At 46.7% G+C, this 13,360-nt stretch overlaps 1 protein-coding gene across 4 annotated transcripts in view; it reads left to right on the plus strand.

Annotated features, from left to right (window-relative positions):
* The window catches only part of LOC140425013 (E3 ubiquitin-protein ligase HECW1-like), an 856,744-nt gene that overhangs the window by 622,243 nt on the left and 221,141 nt on the right, over positions 1–13,360 (plus strand). For all 4 annotated transcript variants that reach the window (XM_072508780.1, XM_072508779.1, XM_072508783.1 and 1 more), the window contains one exon: positions 9,063–9,146. In XM_072508780.1, coding sequence (XP_072364881.1) covers positions 9,063–9,146 — 84 coding nt within the window. The remainder of the gene's footprint in view (positions 1–9,062; positions 9,147–13,360) is intronic.

A 13,360-nucleotide genomic window follows, 5' to 3' on the forward strand; every position in this document is an offset into this window, starting at 1 on the left:
AATTTAGATGCATCGGGAGGTTTCTGGCAAATGCAATTGGATGAATCAAGTAGAAAGTTATGCACTTTCAACATGCCTTTTGGCAGGTTCTGCTTTAACAGAATGTCATTCGGGATAATCTCTGCGATGAAATCTTCCACCACATTATGGAACGGATGACTGAGAGCATCGAAGGTGTTTGTGTCTACGTCGACAACATTATCATATGGTCATCAACAAAGGAAGAACATATCTCAAGACTACAAAAAGTTTCCCAACGAATACACGAGTATGATCTTAAGCTGAATCAATCCAAGTGTCATTTCGGCATTTCCACGCTCAAGTTCCTTGGAGACAGATTTCGGAACATGGTGTGCGACCTGACACTGACAAAATTGCAGCCATTCAAAGAATGAAGGTTGAAGAGGGCAAAAAGGCAGTTCATCATTTTCTAGGTGTTGTAAATTTTGGGGGCAAATTTATTCCTAACCTATCAACCAGGATGACAGCTCTTAGAAATTTGATAAAAAAGTCAACCACATTCAAATGGACGACTGATCATCAAAAGGAATGGCTTGATTTAAAATCTCAATTTACAACTTTTCAATTTACTCTTCTATCATTTTTCGATCCGAACAGAGAGACGAAAATTTCGACTGATGCGAGTCAGGACGGAATAGGAGTAGTACTGTTGCAAAAGGACGACAACTCATCTTTTGTACCTGTTGCATGCGCATCCAGAGCAATGATACCAACAGAACGTTAATATGCACAGATTGAAAAAGAGTGTCTTGGACTACTAACAGGCATATTAAAGTTCCATGACTATGTCTATGGACTTCCTATCTTCACTGTAGAAACAAATCACAGACTGCTGGTGCATATGAAATGAAACTCGCTTATTGTCACAAGTAGGCTTCAATGAAGTTACTGTGAAAAGCCCCTAGTCGCCACATTCCGACGCCTGTTCGGGGAGGCTGTTACGGGAATTGAACCGTGCTGCTGGCCTGCTTTGGTCTGCTTTCAAAGCCAGCGATTTAGCCCTGTGCCAAGAAGGATCTCAATGACATGACTCCGAGACTCCAGAGAATTTTGATGAAGCTCAGAAGATATGACTTCAATCTCATCTGTACACCTGGAAAAGACCTGATAATTGCAGATGCATTATCACGCTCAATCACTTCAGAAAGTGAACGTTTTGTCTTCATACAGCATGTAGAATCTCAAGTACAGCTGTGTGCTGAAAATCTTCCGGCCTCGGATGTGAAGATTAATCTCATCTGAGAAGAGTCAAAGAGGATGCTCTGCTGCAACGCGCCATACACCATATCAACAATGGGTGGCTGAAAGGGTTCGAAATTCAGAAATGTTCAAGAAGATTTGACAATCATGGATGGATTGTTGCTTCGACTCAACCAGATAGTCATACCACTCTCTGTCCGACCCATGATTCTCAACCAAATTCATGAAAATCACCTTGGCATTGGAAAATGCAAGAGATCAATCGGGGCATCACTGATATGGTACTTGGATGTGAAACTGGTCAGAAGTTTCAACCTGTGCAATGAAAGGAGAAACTACAGCAACATACGTTGGAAACATCCCAATGGGCCAAAGTTGGTATTGACCTATTTCACTCCAATAGTCGTGATTATGTTCTGATAATCGATTACTACTCGAATTATCCAGAAGTCATGAAGTTACCAGATCTGACATCCAGATCTGTCATCAAAACAAGTCAGGAAACTTTCGCCAGACATGGAATACCTACCACTGTGATGTCAGACGATGGATCGTGTTTCGCCAGCAATGACTGGGCTGAGTTTTCACCACTTTACAACTTTGCTCATATCATGTCAAGTCCACATTACCCACAGTCGAACGGGAAAGTAGAAAAAGGAGTACACATAATCAAACAACTTCTAAACAAAGCTTTGAATTCTTCGTCAGACATCAACCTAGCGCTACTATCATACAGAGTGACTCCTCTTTCAACTGGACCATCGCCTGCACAGACGTTAATGAACAGAGATTTGAGAACAAATCTACCATCAATACCTCTTCCAAATCCAGATCATTTGCCTGTGATAAGAAAAATGAAACCGCCGCGTGAACGACAGAGAATGTACTATGATCAGCATACAACCACTCTGGAATCATTGCTTCCAGATGATACCGTCAGGATCAAGGTACCTGATGGAGGTTGGTCTGCTCCTGCAAGAGTCATAAGACAAGCAGCACCACGTTCTTACATAGTTCAGACAGTTAACGGAAACATACTTGGACAAAATCGGCGTGCACTTCCAAACATTAAGCTACACACTAAAATATTTCCAGACTTACAACTTCATGAAAGTATTTTCCATCATAGTTTAACCAATACTCAAGTTTGTGATGATACACAAAGATCTGTAAAAGCTCCTACGTCACTTCCACGTGTATTAAGAAGATCTACGAGAACAAGAAAACCTAATAGACTGAATTTGTAAATAATTTACAGTAAACTTTGTGATCGTTACTTAATTTTGCTACGTACAAAGATATACATTCATGTATTGTGATAATATTTTTTTTCGACACAGAAATGTAAAAAAAAGGGGATGAAATGATATGTATATATGTAGACAAGTAAAGGGTTAATTATTACATCTCAGTATAACACAACCACAAGAGTGCACCACTAGTTCCCAGTCTTAATATAAGGGGCGCGATTCTCTGACCCCCCTCCGGGCCGGAGAATCGGCAGGGGGGGGGGGGGGGGGGGGGGGCGCGTGCGAATCGCGCCACGCCGCCCCAACACCGAGACGCCATTCCCCAGCCTGTGAAAAAATGGGCGGGCGTGCATGGCGGCGGGCCGCATGGAGAATCGCCACAAACGGCCTTAGCGGCGATCATCCGGCGGCGCCGCGATTCTCCGGCCTGGATGTGCCGAGCGGCCGTCCGAAAAAATCCGGCGCTGTTCTAACATGCTCTGGGCCGGCGGGACTTCGGGGTTGAAGGGTCCGGTGGCGGCCTGTGCGGAGGGAGGGGAGGTCCAACCCCGGGGAGGGCCTCCGTAGTGGCCTGGCCCGCGATCAGGACCCACCAATCGGCGGGCCGGCCTCTCTGGCTGCGGACCACTTTTCTTCCGTGCCGGCTCCTTTAGCCCTGCGCCATTTGGCGTCTGGGCCGGCGCGGGGATGATGGCCAGTGCGAATGCGCTAGTTAGCGCCGGTCCAACTGCACATGCGCGGACCCAGCGGCGCCAGGCCGTCGCTGGGACCGGCATTTGGAGCGGCATAGGCCGCTGCAGCACCATGCTGGTTCCCCCAGGACCCGAGAATCTGGTCTCGGAACCGTCGCCGTCGCCGGAGTAAAGTACTCCCGTTTTGGCGCCGACACTCTGGCGCCAGACCAGAGAATCCCGGCCGAGAACTCAGGGAATCTGGGGTACGCTAGTCAGTTGAGTGTAAGCAGAGCGAGCGATAGATCACAGCATAGTTAAGATTAGATAGAAACAGCACGTGCAGTTTAATTAGTTATTACTTAAACATAGATTACTTTATTAATAGTTATAGTTCTGTGGAGTGTGCATATTAATCAATCGTTATTCAATACATCAGTTTTGCTTTCAGTTAGAGATTGGTGGTTTCTTTATAATCACACCATCAGACCATTCTGGATTACAAAGCAAAGAGTAACGATATATTACCAAGAGTAATATAACACTGAGTAAACTTAAGCAACCAGAGGTGCTACAGTTAGTTTCACTATGCTGGCTAAGAACTGAACAATGAAGGAACATTCCCACTCTTTATTCCACCCCATGAGTCCTGTGGGAGAGTGTCTCTGTATGAGTCTTCTATAAGTATAGGATCAACTCCGGTGGTACAGGCGCCAAGGATGAATAAACATTCAACATTAGAATGAAGTATAGGCACTTGGGAGAGGGAAAGAGGAGTGGGTTGCTGCTGTGGATCTGTACTCCAGCATGGGTTAACATCTTCGATAGCGCGGGGCCGGAGGGGGTGGGGTTGTTATTTTTATTAAAAAGTCAAATGGACTTCCGGTGGCGGCTATGAAGGAGTAAGTCGCACATTTGGTGGATCCCGCTCGGGTTGGACTTTTGGACCTTTTCCCCCGATTTTTTACCGGACTTGATTTGAAAAACCGATGTTAGAGGCAATTGTGTACTGGATTCCCACATCGTTGCATGTAGAGGAGGACTAGAAGTGCTCGTAAAGGCAGAAACAGATGGACAGAGAAGGCTTGGGCTGAAGCTGCAGTGGGAGAAAGCATGGCGGATGACCGGACCTCTGGCTTGTCGACCCAGTGGTCAATGGAGCAGTAGATGCAAGTTATCCAGGAGGGCTTCGCCAAGCAGAAGCGGGACTGCTTGGACCCGATTAAAGAGTCAATTGCGCAGCTGGAGCTTAGATTGGATGCCCAAGATTGGGCGATCCAGAAAGTAGAGAAGGCGCTGGCTGACCAGGAGGACCATCAAACAGCGGTGGAGTTGGAGGTGGGGATGCTGAAAGACCTGCAGAAAAGGCTCCTGGAGAAGCTGGAGGACCTAGTGAATAGGTCCTGCTGGCAGAACTTGAGAATCGTTGGGCTTCCGGAGGGTCCGAAGGTGCGGACGCTGGGGCATACATAGCGGACATGTTCGAGAAGCTGCTGGGGGATGGGGCTTTCTCCCGACCCTTGGAGGTGGACGAGGCTCACAGAGTGCTCGCGAGGAAGCCGTGAACGGGAGACCCCCCAAGGGCAATGGTGGTGAGATTCCACAGGTATTTGGATAAGGAGTGTATTTTACAGTGGGCCAAGCAGACACGGAGCTGTAAATGGGAGAACAATATCCTGCGGATCTATCAGGACCTGAGTGCGGAGGTGGCCAGGAGAAAAGTGGGGTTTAACCAGATCAGGTCGACCCTTTTTAAGAAAAAGGTGAAGTTCGGACTGCTGTATCCAGCCCGTCTCTGGGTCACGTACGAGGAGCAACATTTTTATTTTGAGCCGCCTGAGGAAACCAGAGAACTTTTGAACTTTGCTGCAATGTTTATGTTTTCAAAAGTTTCTAGTTTTTCATTTTGTGGACGCTATTTGTAATGCCTTCTGTATTGATTCGGGGTCAGGTGCAGAGCTGAATGAGTTAAAGTTTACATTTGCAATGTTGGGGGTTGGAGGTGTGTTTGTTTAGATGCTGGATCTCTTGCTTGATCTTTTCTTTGTTTCGCGTTTGTTTTTCACATCCTCCCCGTGTGTGCGTGGGTTTCCTCCGGGTGCTCCGGTTTCCTCCCACAGTCCAAAGATGTGCAGGTTAGGTGGATTGGCCATGATAAATTGCCCTTAGTGTCCAAAATTGCCCTTAGTGTTGGGTGGGGTTACTGGGTTATGGGGATAGGGTGGAGGTGTTGACCTTGGGTAGGGTGCTCTTTCCAAGAGCCGGTGCAGACTTGATGGGCCGAATGGCCTCCTTCTGCACTGTAAATTCTATGATAAATTCTATGAATAGTTGGGAGAATGTATGCCCATTTTTGAGCTTGACCTGTCTAAACCAGGGTCAATAACTGTGTTAAAGTCCCCTCCCATGACCAACTTATGCGAATCCAGGTCCGGTATCTTCCCCTACATCTTCTTTATAAACTTCACATCATCCCAATTTGGCGCATACACATTTACTAGTACCTCCTGGTCTGGGAAGCATTGAAGGCGGTGGTTAGAGGGGAGCTGATCTCGATACGGGCCCACAGGGAGAAGGTAGACAGGGTGATGGACCGACTGGTGAAGGAGATACTACAGGTCGACGGGAGGTATGCGGAGACCCCAGAGGCAGGGCTTTTAAGGGAACAGCGGAGGCTATAGGCAGAGTTCGGCTTGTTAACCATAGGGAGGGCGGTGGAGCAGCTGAGAAAGGCGAGGGGGGCGATCTATGAGTATGGAGAGAAGGCCAGCAGAATGCTTGCACAGCAGCTTAGAAAGAGGGAGGCAGCCAAGGAGATAGGGAAAGTAAAGGATGGAGATGCGAACCTGGTTGGAGACTCAGCAGGGCGTTTAAGGAATTTTATAGTATGCTTTTTGGGTCAGAACCCCAAACAGGGCCGGAGTGGATGAGACACTTCCTCGGGGGGGCTGAATTTCCCGAAGGTGGACGGGAGTTGGTAGAAGGGCTGGTGGCCTCGATCGGGTTGGAGGAGATAGCGGAGGGTCTGAAGGCCATGCAGTCGGGTAAAGCCCCGGGGCTGGACGGGTACCCAGTAGAGTTCTATAAAAAGTTCTCTGGGATATTGAGGCCGCTGTTGATGAGTACATTCAATGAGGCAAGGGAGAGAGGGGTGCTTCCCCCAACGATGTCACAGGCCCCGATTTAGCTGATCCTGAAGTGGGACAAGAACCTGGAGCTGTGTGGGTCCTACAGGCCAATATCCCTATTGAATGTGGTCGCCAAACTGCTGGCCAAAATTTTGTCCTCTAGGATTGAGGATTGTGTTCCGGACGTTATTGGGGAGGACCTCAAGGGGCTGGAGGAGGCTGGTCCGGGAGGTGGGGGTGGAACACACAGTCTCGCTTTACGCGGACGACCTGCTCCTGTCTGTATCGGACCCAGCAGAGGAAATGGAAGAAATCATGAGGATTCTGGAGGAATTTGGCAGGTTTTGGGGGTATAAACTAAATATGGAGAAAAGTGAGATGTTTGCGGTCCAGGCGAGGTAACAGGAGAGGCGACTGGGGGAGCTGCCGTTTCGAGTGGTAGGGGGAAGTTTTAGGTATCTAGGCATCCATGTGGCGCGGGAATGGGAAGGCTGCACAAACTAAATCTGGCCCGACTAGTAGACCACATGAAGGACGATTTTCGGAGGTGGGACGCGCTCCTGTTGTCACTGGCTGGGAGGGTGCAGACGGTGAAGATGACGGTCCTCCCGAGATTCCTCTTTGTGTTTCAGTGTCTCCCCATCTTTATTCCGCGGTCCTTTTTTAAACGGGTCAACAAAGTGGTCACTGGCATTGTATGGGCGGGCAAGACCCCACGAGTAAAGAAGGGGATGCTTGAGCGGAGCTGGGGAGAGGGCGGGCTGGCGCTGCCAAAATTCAATAACTACTATTCGGCGGTGAATGTAGCCAGGATCAGGAAGTGGGTGGCGGGGAGAGGGTCAACATGGGAGCATATGGAGGCGGCTTCATGTAAGGGCACCAGCTTAGGGGCACTGATAATGGCACTTCTGCCATTCCCGCCGGCACGGTACTCCACCAGCCCCGTGGTGGTGGCAGCCCTGAGAATTTGGGGGCAATGGAGGAGACATGTGGGAGCAGAGGGAGCACCGGTTTGGTCTCTAATCTATAATAATCACCAGTTTGCCCCGAGAAGGACGGACGGGGGGTTTCGGAGAGGGCAGAGAGCAGGGATTGAGAGGATGGGGGATATGTTTATAGAGGGGAGCTTTCCTAGCTTGAGGAAGCTGGAGGAGAAATTTGGATTGGCGAGGGGAAACAAATTCAGGTAACTGCAGGTGCGGGACTTCCTACGCAGGCAGGTTTCAACCTTCCAGCTCCTACCACCAAGGGGGATATAGGACAGGGTAGTTTCCAGAGTGTGGGTGGGAGAAGGGAGGGTCTCTGACATTTACAAGGAACTTATGGGGTCAGAGGAGACACAGACTGAGGAGCTGAAGCGCAAGTGGGAGGAGGAGTTAGGAGGAGAGATAGAAGATGGTCTATGGGCGGACAGTTGAGTAGAGTCAACGCGTCCACAACATGTGTCAGGCTCAGCATGATACAATTCAAGGTCGTTCACCGGGCTCACATGACAGTGGCCCGGATGAGCAGGTTCTTTGGGGTCGAAGATAGGTGTGCAAAGTGTGCGGGAGGGTCAGCGAACCATGTCCACATGTTCTGGACATGTCCAAAGCTTGTGGAATTCTGGCAGGGGTTTGCAGATGTCATGTCCACAGTGTTAAAAACAAGGGTGACAACGAGTCCAGAGGTGGCGATTTCCGGGGTGTCGGAAGATCCAGGAATCCAGGAGGAGAAAGAGGCAGACTTTCTGGAGACGGATATTATTAGCTTGGACGGACTCCAAGTTTAGCTTAGAGTTGGGGATTAATAAAGGTGGGACCTGTTAGGGAGGAAGACGGCTTTTGCACTATGTTTATAGATACATGTACATTGTTTATTTTGTTGTTGTTGTAAAACCAAAATATACCTCAATAAAATGTTTTTTTTTTAAAAGTCAAATGGAGTAAAATATAAAATAATGAACATAGGGGGCGATTCTCCAAAATGGAGGCGAAGTGCTCGCGCAGTCGTGAACGCTGTCACGTTTCACGATGGCGCAAAATGGGCACGAAGACGACCGATTCTGTCCCCCACAGGGGGCCAGCAGGGTGCTGGAGCGGTTCACCCTGCTCCAGGCTCCCTTCCCAGCGCCAAATGGGCGCTGCGCCAACCTGCGCATGTGCAGGGAACTTCTTCAGCGCGCCGGCCCCGACGCAACATTGCGTGGGGATTCAAGGGCTGGCCACGCAACAAAGTAGGCCCGTGGTGGGAGACGTCGGCCCGCCGATCGGTGGGCCCCGATCGCGGGCCAGACCTCATCGGAGGCCCCCCCGGTGAAGGAGCGCTTTTCCCCGCCCCATAGGCCACCCTCCGACCCTTCGCGCAGAGTTCCCGCTGGCAGCGACCAGGGGTGAACGGCGCCGGCGGGAACTCTGTCATATCCGCGCAGCCACTCGGCCCATTCCAGCGGCCCGTGGCCGGCGCTGCGTCAAACGCACCAGCGCAAATGGCACCGATGCTCCGCACCTCAGAGAATTGCGTGCTGGCGTCGGGGCGCGGTTGCGGCGATTCTCCGGCCCGGCGCGGGCCTCGGAGCATTGGCCCCATAGCTTTCTGGTAACCAGAGAGTTTTAACAAAAATATGAAGCTGAAATTACTGTTACAGATAGTAGCAAACAAACGGTTAATATGACATTTCCCTGCCCAGAATTGTAACAGAGGTGTAAAAACATTTATGAATCTGTGATTTCTTTGTTAGACTTATTTTCCTCATTGCTTTTTAAAAATGTTATTGAGTTCCTTTACAATATTTATCTAATTTTTGATTTCAGGGAGAAAATCCATTATATTCGGACAGAAGGAACAGTTGGTCTAGAAAAGCTGTCGTGTGATGCAGATTTGGTTATTTTGTTGAGGTAAAGCTTTTTTTTAAATCTATTTATTTTCTTGAGTTTCTTCTTATTGCTTGACCACATCTTTATAAGGAAGTGACACCATTATGACAACACACCATGTACAGAAATTATCTGAGGAAAATGGATGACATCTAAATTGTTACGCTGCCGCTATTTTTATAGATAGGTGATCATACAAAGTCGCAGTTATATTCAAAACCCACTTGCTTCACGTAACTTCTATCCCCTGGTAGAAAAGAAGCAGAAAAAAAGTGATAAAGCAAACCACATTATCCCACATAGATGGGTTAATTTAAAATTTCCTGCTTATCTTGTCAGTTCTCGCAGGCTTTAGACAAATGCATTTTCCCTTGTAAGGCCAAACCCCCTTTGTAGACCCGACTGGGCTGATTAGTGTTACGTACACCTTTTTTCTGTCACTACATATTCCCAGGGATTAGAGAGGCTAATTTCTTCTCTATTTAAGTATTCACTAGTAGGGCCAGAAATCCAAGCCCTTTCTCTTGAGGATGTAGTTTCAGCAGACAACCCCACTGGGTACCTAAGGAAATCTTTTCTTTTTTTAAAATTTAAAGTACCCAGAGCCGGGATCGAACCTGGGACCTCAGCGCCGTGAGGCCGCAGTGCTAACCCAATGTGCCACCGTGCTGCCAGAAATCTTTTCACGGTGGCACAGTGATTAGTACTGCTGCCTAACTGCGCCAAGGGCCCGGTTTCAATTCCGGCCTTGGGTGACTGTGTGGAGTTGGCACATTCTCCCTGTGCCTGCGTGGGTTTCCTCCGGGTGCTCCAGTTTCCTCCCACAGTCCAAAGATGTGCAGGTTAGGTGGATTGGCCATGCTAAATTGACACTTAGTGTCCAGGGATGTATAAGTTAGGTTAAGGGGTTATTTCGATAGGGCAGGGAAGTGGGCTTGGGCAGAGCGCTCTTTTAGAGAGTTGGTGCAGTCTAGATGGGCTGAATGGCCTCGTTCTGCACTGTTGGAACTCTATGATCCTATATTATGCATAGCCACTGATAGTCTAAATTACGATTACAAATTGTTTATTGCCTCTAGACATTCTGGAACCCAGTAAGAATAATTGGCTAATTAACATATTAGTGTCATTCAGTGTCCCAACGGCTGTGCAGAGAACTGTAATCACGTGTGAACTCACCTAAATTTAGATCAGAAATTTAAAATATGACTCATTTCTAACTCCTTCTTCAGTCAAGCAGCCACTAAAACCCAAAACCTGACCGTGAACTATTTTCTCTTATGTTACCACACCCAGTCTACAGTCACAGCTAAGTAGGTGGCACGGGTTAATTATGAAGTCATAAAATGCCGCAGCACGAAAACAGGTCTATCAGTTCATAGAATTTACAGTGGAGAAGGAGGCCATTCGGCCCATCGAGTCTGCACCGGCTCTTCGAAAGAGCACCCTTCCCACCTGCACATCTCCACTCTATCCTCATAACCCAGTAATTCCACCCAACACTAAGGGCAATTTTTGGACACTAAGGGCAATTTAGCATGGACAATCCACCTAACCTGCACATCTTTGGACTGTGGGAGGAAACCGGAGCAAACCCACGCACACACGGAGAGAACGTGCAGACTCCGCACAGACAGTGACCCAAGCTGGGAATCAAACCTGGGACCCTGGAGCTGTGAAGCAATTGTGCTGATCACTATGCTACCGTGCTGCCCAGTCTTTCAACTTTGTACCAGTCTTTTTCTCTATAGGAGCTGTTCTCCTGCTTGATCCCCATTGCTATTTCTGAGAGTTGCTGTGTGAAAATTGGTTGCCACGTTTTTTACATAACAGCAATGACTATACTTCAAAACTGTGTCATTGACTATCTATCCTGAAAGACACCATGCAAGGCCTTATTAATCTTCTAACGGCGCAATTTTTCAAGCGACTTCTAAAAAATGTATCCAGCTCTGAAAAGCCACCCAGTAGAAGCAAGGGATTAATTAGGAATTAGCAACAAATCACAAGACAAACTACTGTTTTTGCCAGCAGAGGTGCACCAAATTGACCTGCTCAATTCCCACTCTCACTGCTCTACATCAGTTAATCCGGCCACCAGAGTTAAAATGCCTTGCTTTTATACAAACACTGTTTGACACCGAGTTATATTTTGGGGCAGTGGCCATAAGTCAGGTCAATGAGATATCTTTTTAGAAGCAATTTAAAGAAGGAGAGAGAAATAGAGAGGCTGAGAGGTTTAGGTAAGGAATTCCAGAGCTTACAGCCAAAGGCACAATCACCAATGGTGCAGTGATGAAAATTAGGAATGCAAAAGAGGTCAGAATTGTTCATTAATTCTGTAAGATAATTAGTAATTAGTGTTTCCTACATGGCAATAATTACTACATTTGAAAAGTGTTACCATTGGCTGTAAAGCACTTTGGGCATTTTAAGGATGTAAATGGTGCTACATAAATGCAAGTTTTTTGTCGAAGAAGTAGAGGAAGAACAAAACAACAGAGACATTTTTTTGCATGATCAGGGAGGCTGTAAAATGTCAAGAACATTAATCAAGAGGACTGAAATCCTAAACCGAAAATACTGCAGGTCTGACAGCATCTGTGGAGAGAAGGGAGCTAACGTTTCAAGGCTGGGTGACTCTTTGTCAAAGCTGGTTTAGTCTGAATTTAGGTTGAAAACCTAAATTAGTGCGTGCTTCGCGAAGATTGTTTCCTTACTGAACTGGTCAAAAGCAATAATGGAGCTTGCCATTATGCTCAGACTATCATCACATCATTTTGAAGTGTTATGATCTGTTGTTTAATAACATTACGATCTAGGTGGAGGGACCAACGCCTGTCTGAAGTCTGCACCTACAATGAAATGAGATGCAATGACAAAATACACCAAAACAATGAATTGTTTTTGAGGAATTGAAAATGATAGCATATAAAGGACAATACTCCCTTCCCTAAGGCACATTATTGAACAATGGACGAAGATTATTTAGATAATGTTGTCTGAGTAATAGTTAATTATCATTTTTAAATGTTGCACACTGTGATAAGCCTTACAAGTAAAGCATTGTTATCTGATGAGTACTACACATATTGATCTTCTGCAGCCTCTTGTTAGGGTGTTCATAATTTAATTATGATAATATTATATACTTGAAAAGGAAAGATTTGCAAGGCTATGGGAAAGAGCAGGGGGGTGAGACTAACTGGATAGTTCTTTCACAGAGCCTGCACAGGCACAATAACCCAAAAGGCTACTTCTGTGTTTTATAATTCTATGATTTTTTGATGCATAACTAATGACCTTTTGTGAATCTGTCATTCAGTTCCCACACTGAAATAATTTGCAAAGTACATTTAGCCAACCCAGAGTTAACACTTGTAGCCATTATCTCTTTCACTGTGACAATGTCAGTTTTCTTGGCACCATTTCCTGCTTCAGTTTATTTTCCATAACAGAATGGGGCCAAAGGAATATCCGCACTATTGAATCAAAGTGACAACAGCTTAGTCTATTCCATAGGCAATCAAAAGTTTTCACACTGCAGCTACTTTGCATGTTTCCACACTGCTGTCATCCTACCTCTGTAGAGTCTAATTGCGATGTGACTGAATTCTGGCAATCACGAGTGTATTGAATGAGATCATGAAAATTCAGCTTTTCTGATCGAGAAAATGGGGCCACGTGGTGATCAGTTCTGGAACGGAATCCTAATCCTTGGATGGCAGCCATAAAAAAGCGGTTGAGACAATACAATTGCTAGTTGCTCTTAAGGATATCCCATCATCAGAGGATTGGATGTAGCAGTGTCCTTTCATCCTGATACAAGGTTTAAATCCAGCCCAGGATGATGCTTTTTGTTCACTACAGGCTGTAAGTCTGCTATATAAAATAACTTTGGGATTGAACCACAGGGTTACCAGAATCGATGACAATCACCATGAAATTGCTAGTCTGCTTTTCAGAGAATGGACAAAAATAGCTGTTGTGGGAAGTGGGAAAATACTGAGTGATATAATAGGCTCTTATAAAATTGATGCTGAAATCTGGTGGAGTAGAGGAGATTTTACTGTGCCCAAATCAGCAAGACTAACCTGATCTTGGACTGCTTGATTATGGAGTGCTCATAATGTTGTCCGTTTATACTATCAGTCACCTTGATGAATCATAGAATCAACAGTGCAGAAGGAGGCCATTCATTCCATCGAGTTAGCACTGGCCCTTGGAAAGAGCAC

The sequence above is a fragment of the Scyliorhinus torazame genome, chromosome 6 (genome assembly GCF_047496885.1).
Source record: "Scyliorhinus torazame isolate Kashiwa2021f chromosome 6, sScyTor2.1, whole genome shotgun sequence".
Lineage (NCBI taxonomy): Eukaryota > Metazoa > Chordata > Chondrichthyes > Carcharhiniformes > Scyliorhinidae > Scyliorhinus > Scyliorhinus torazame.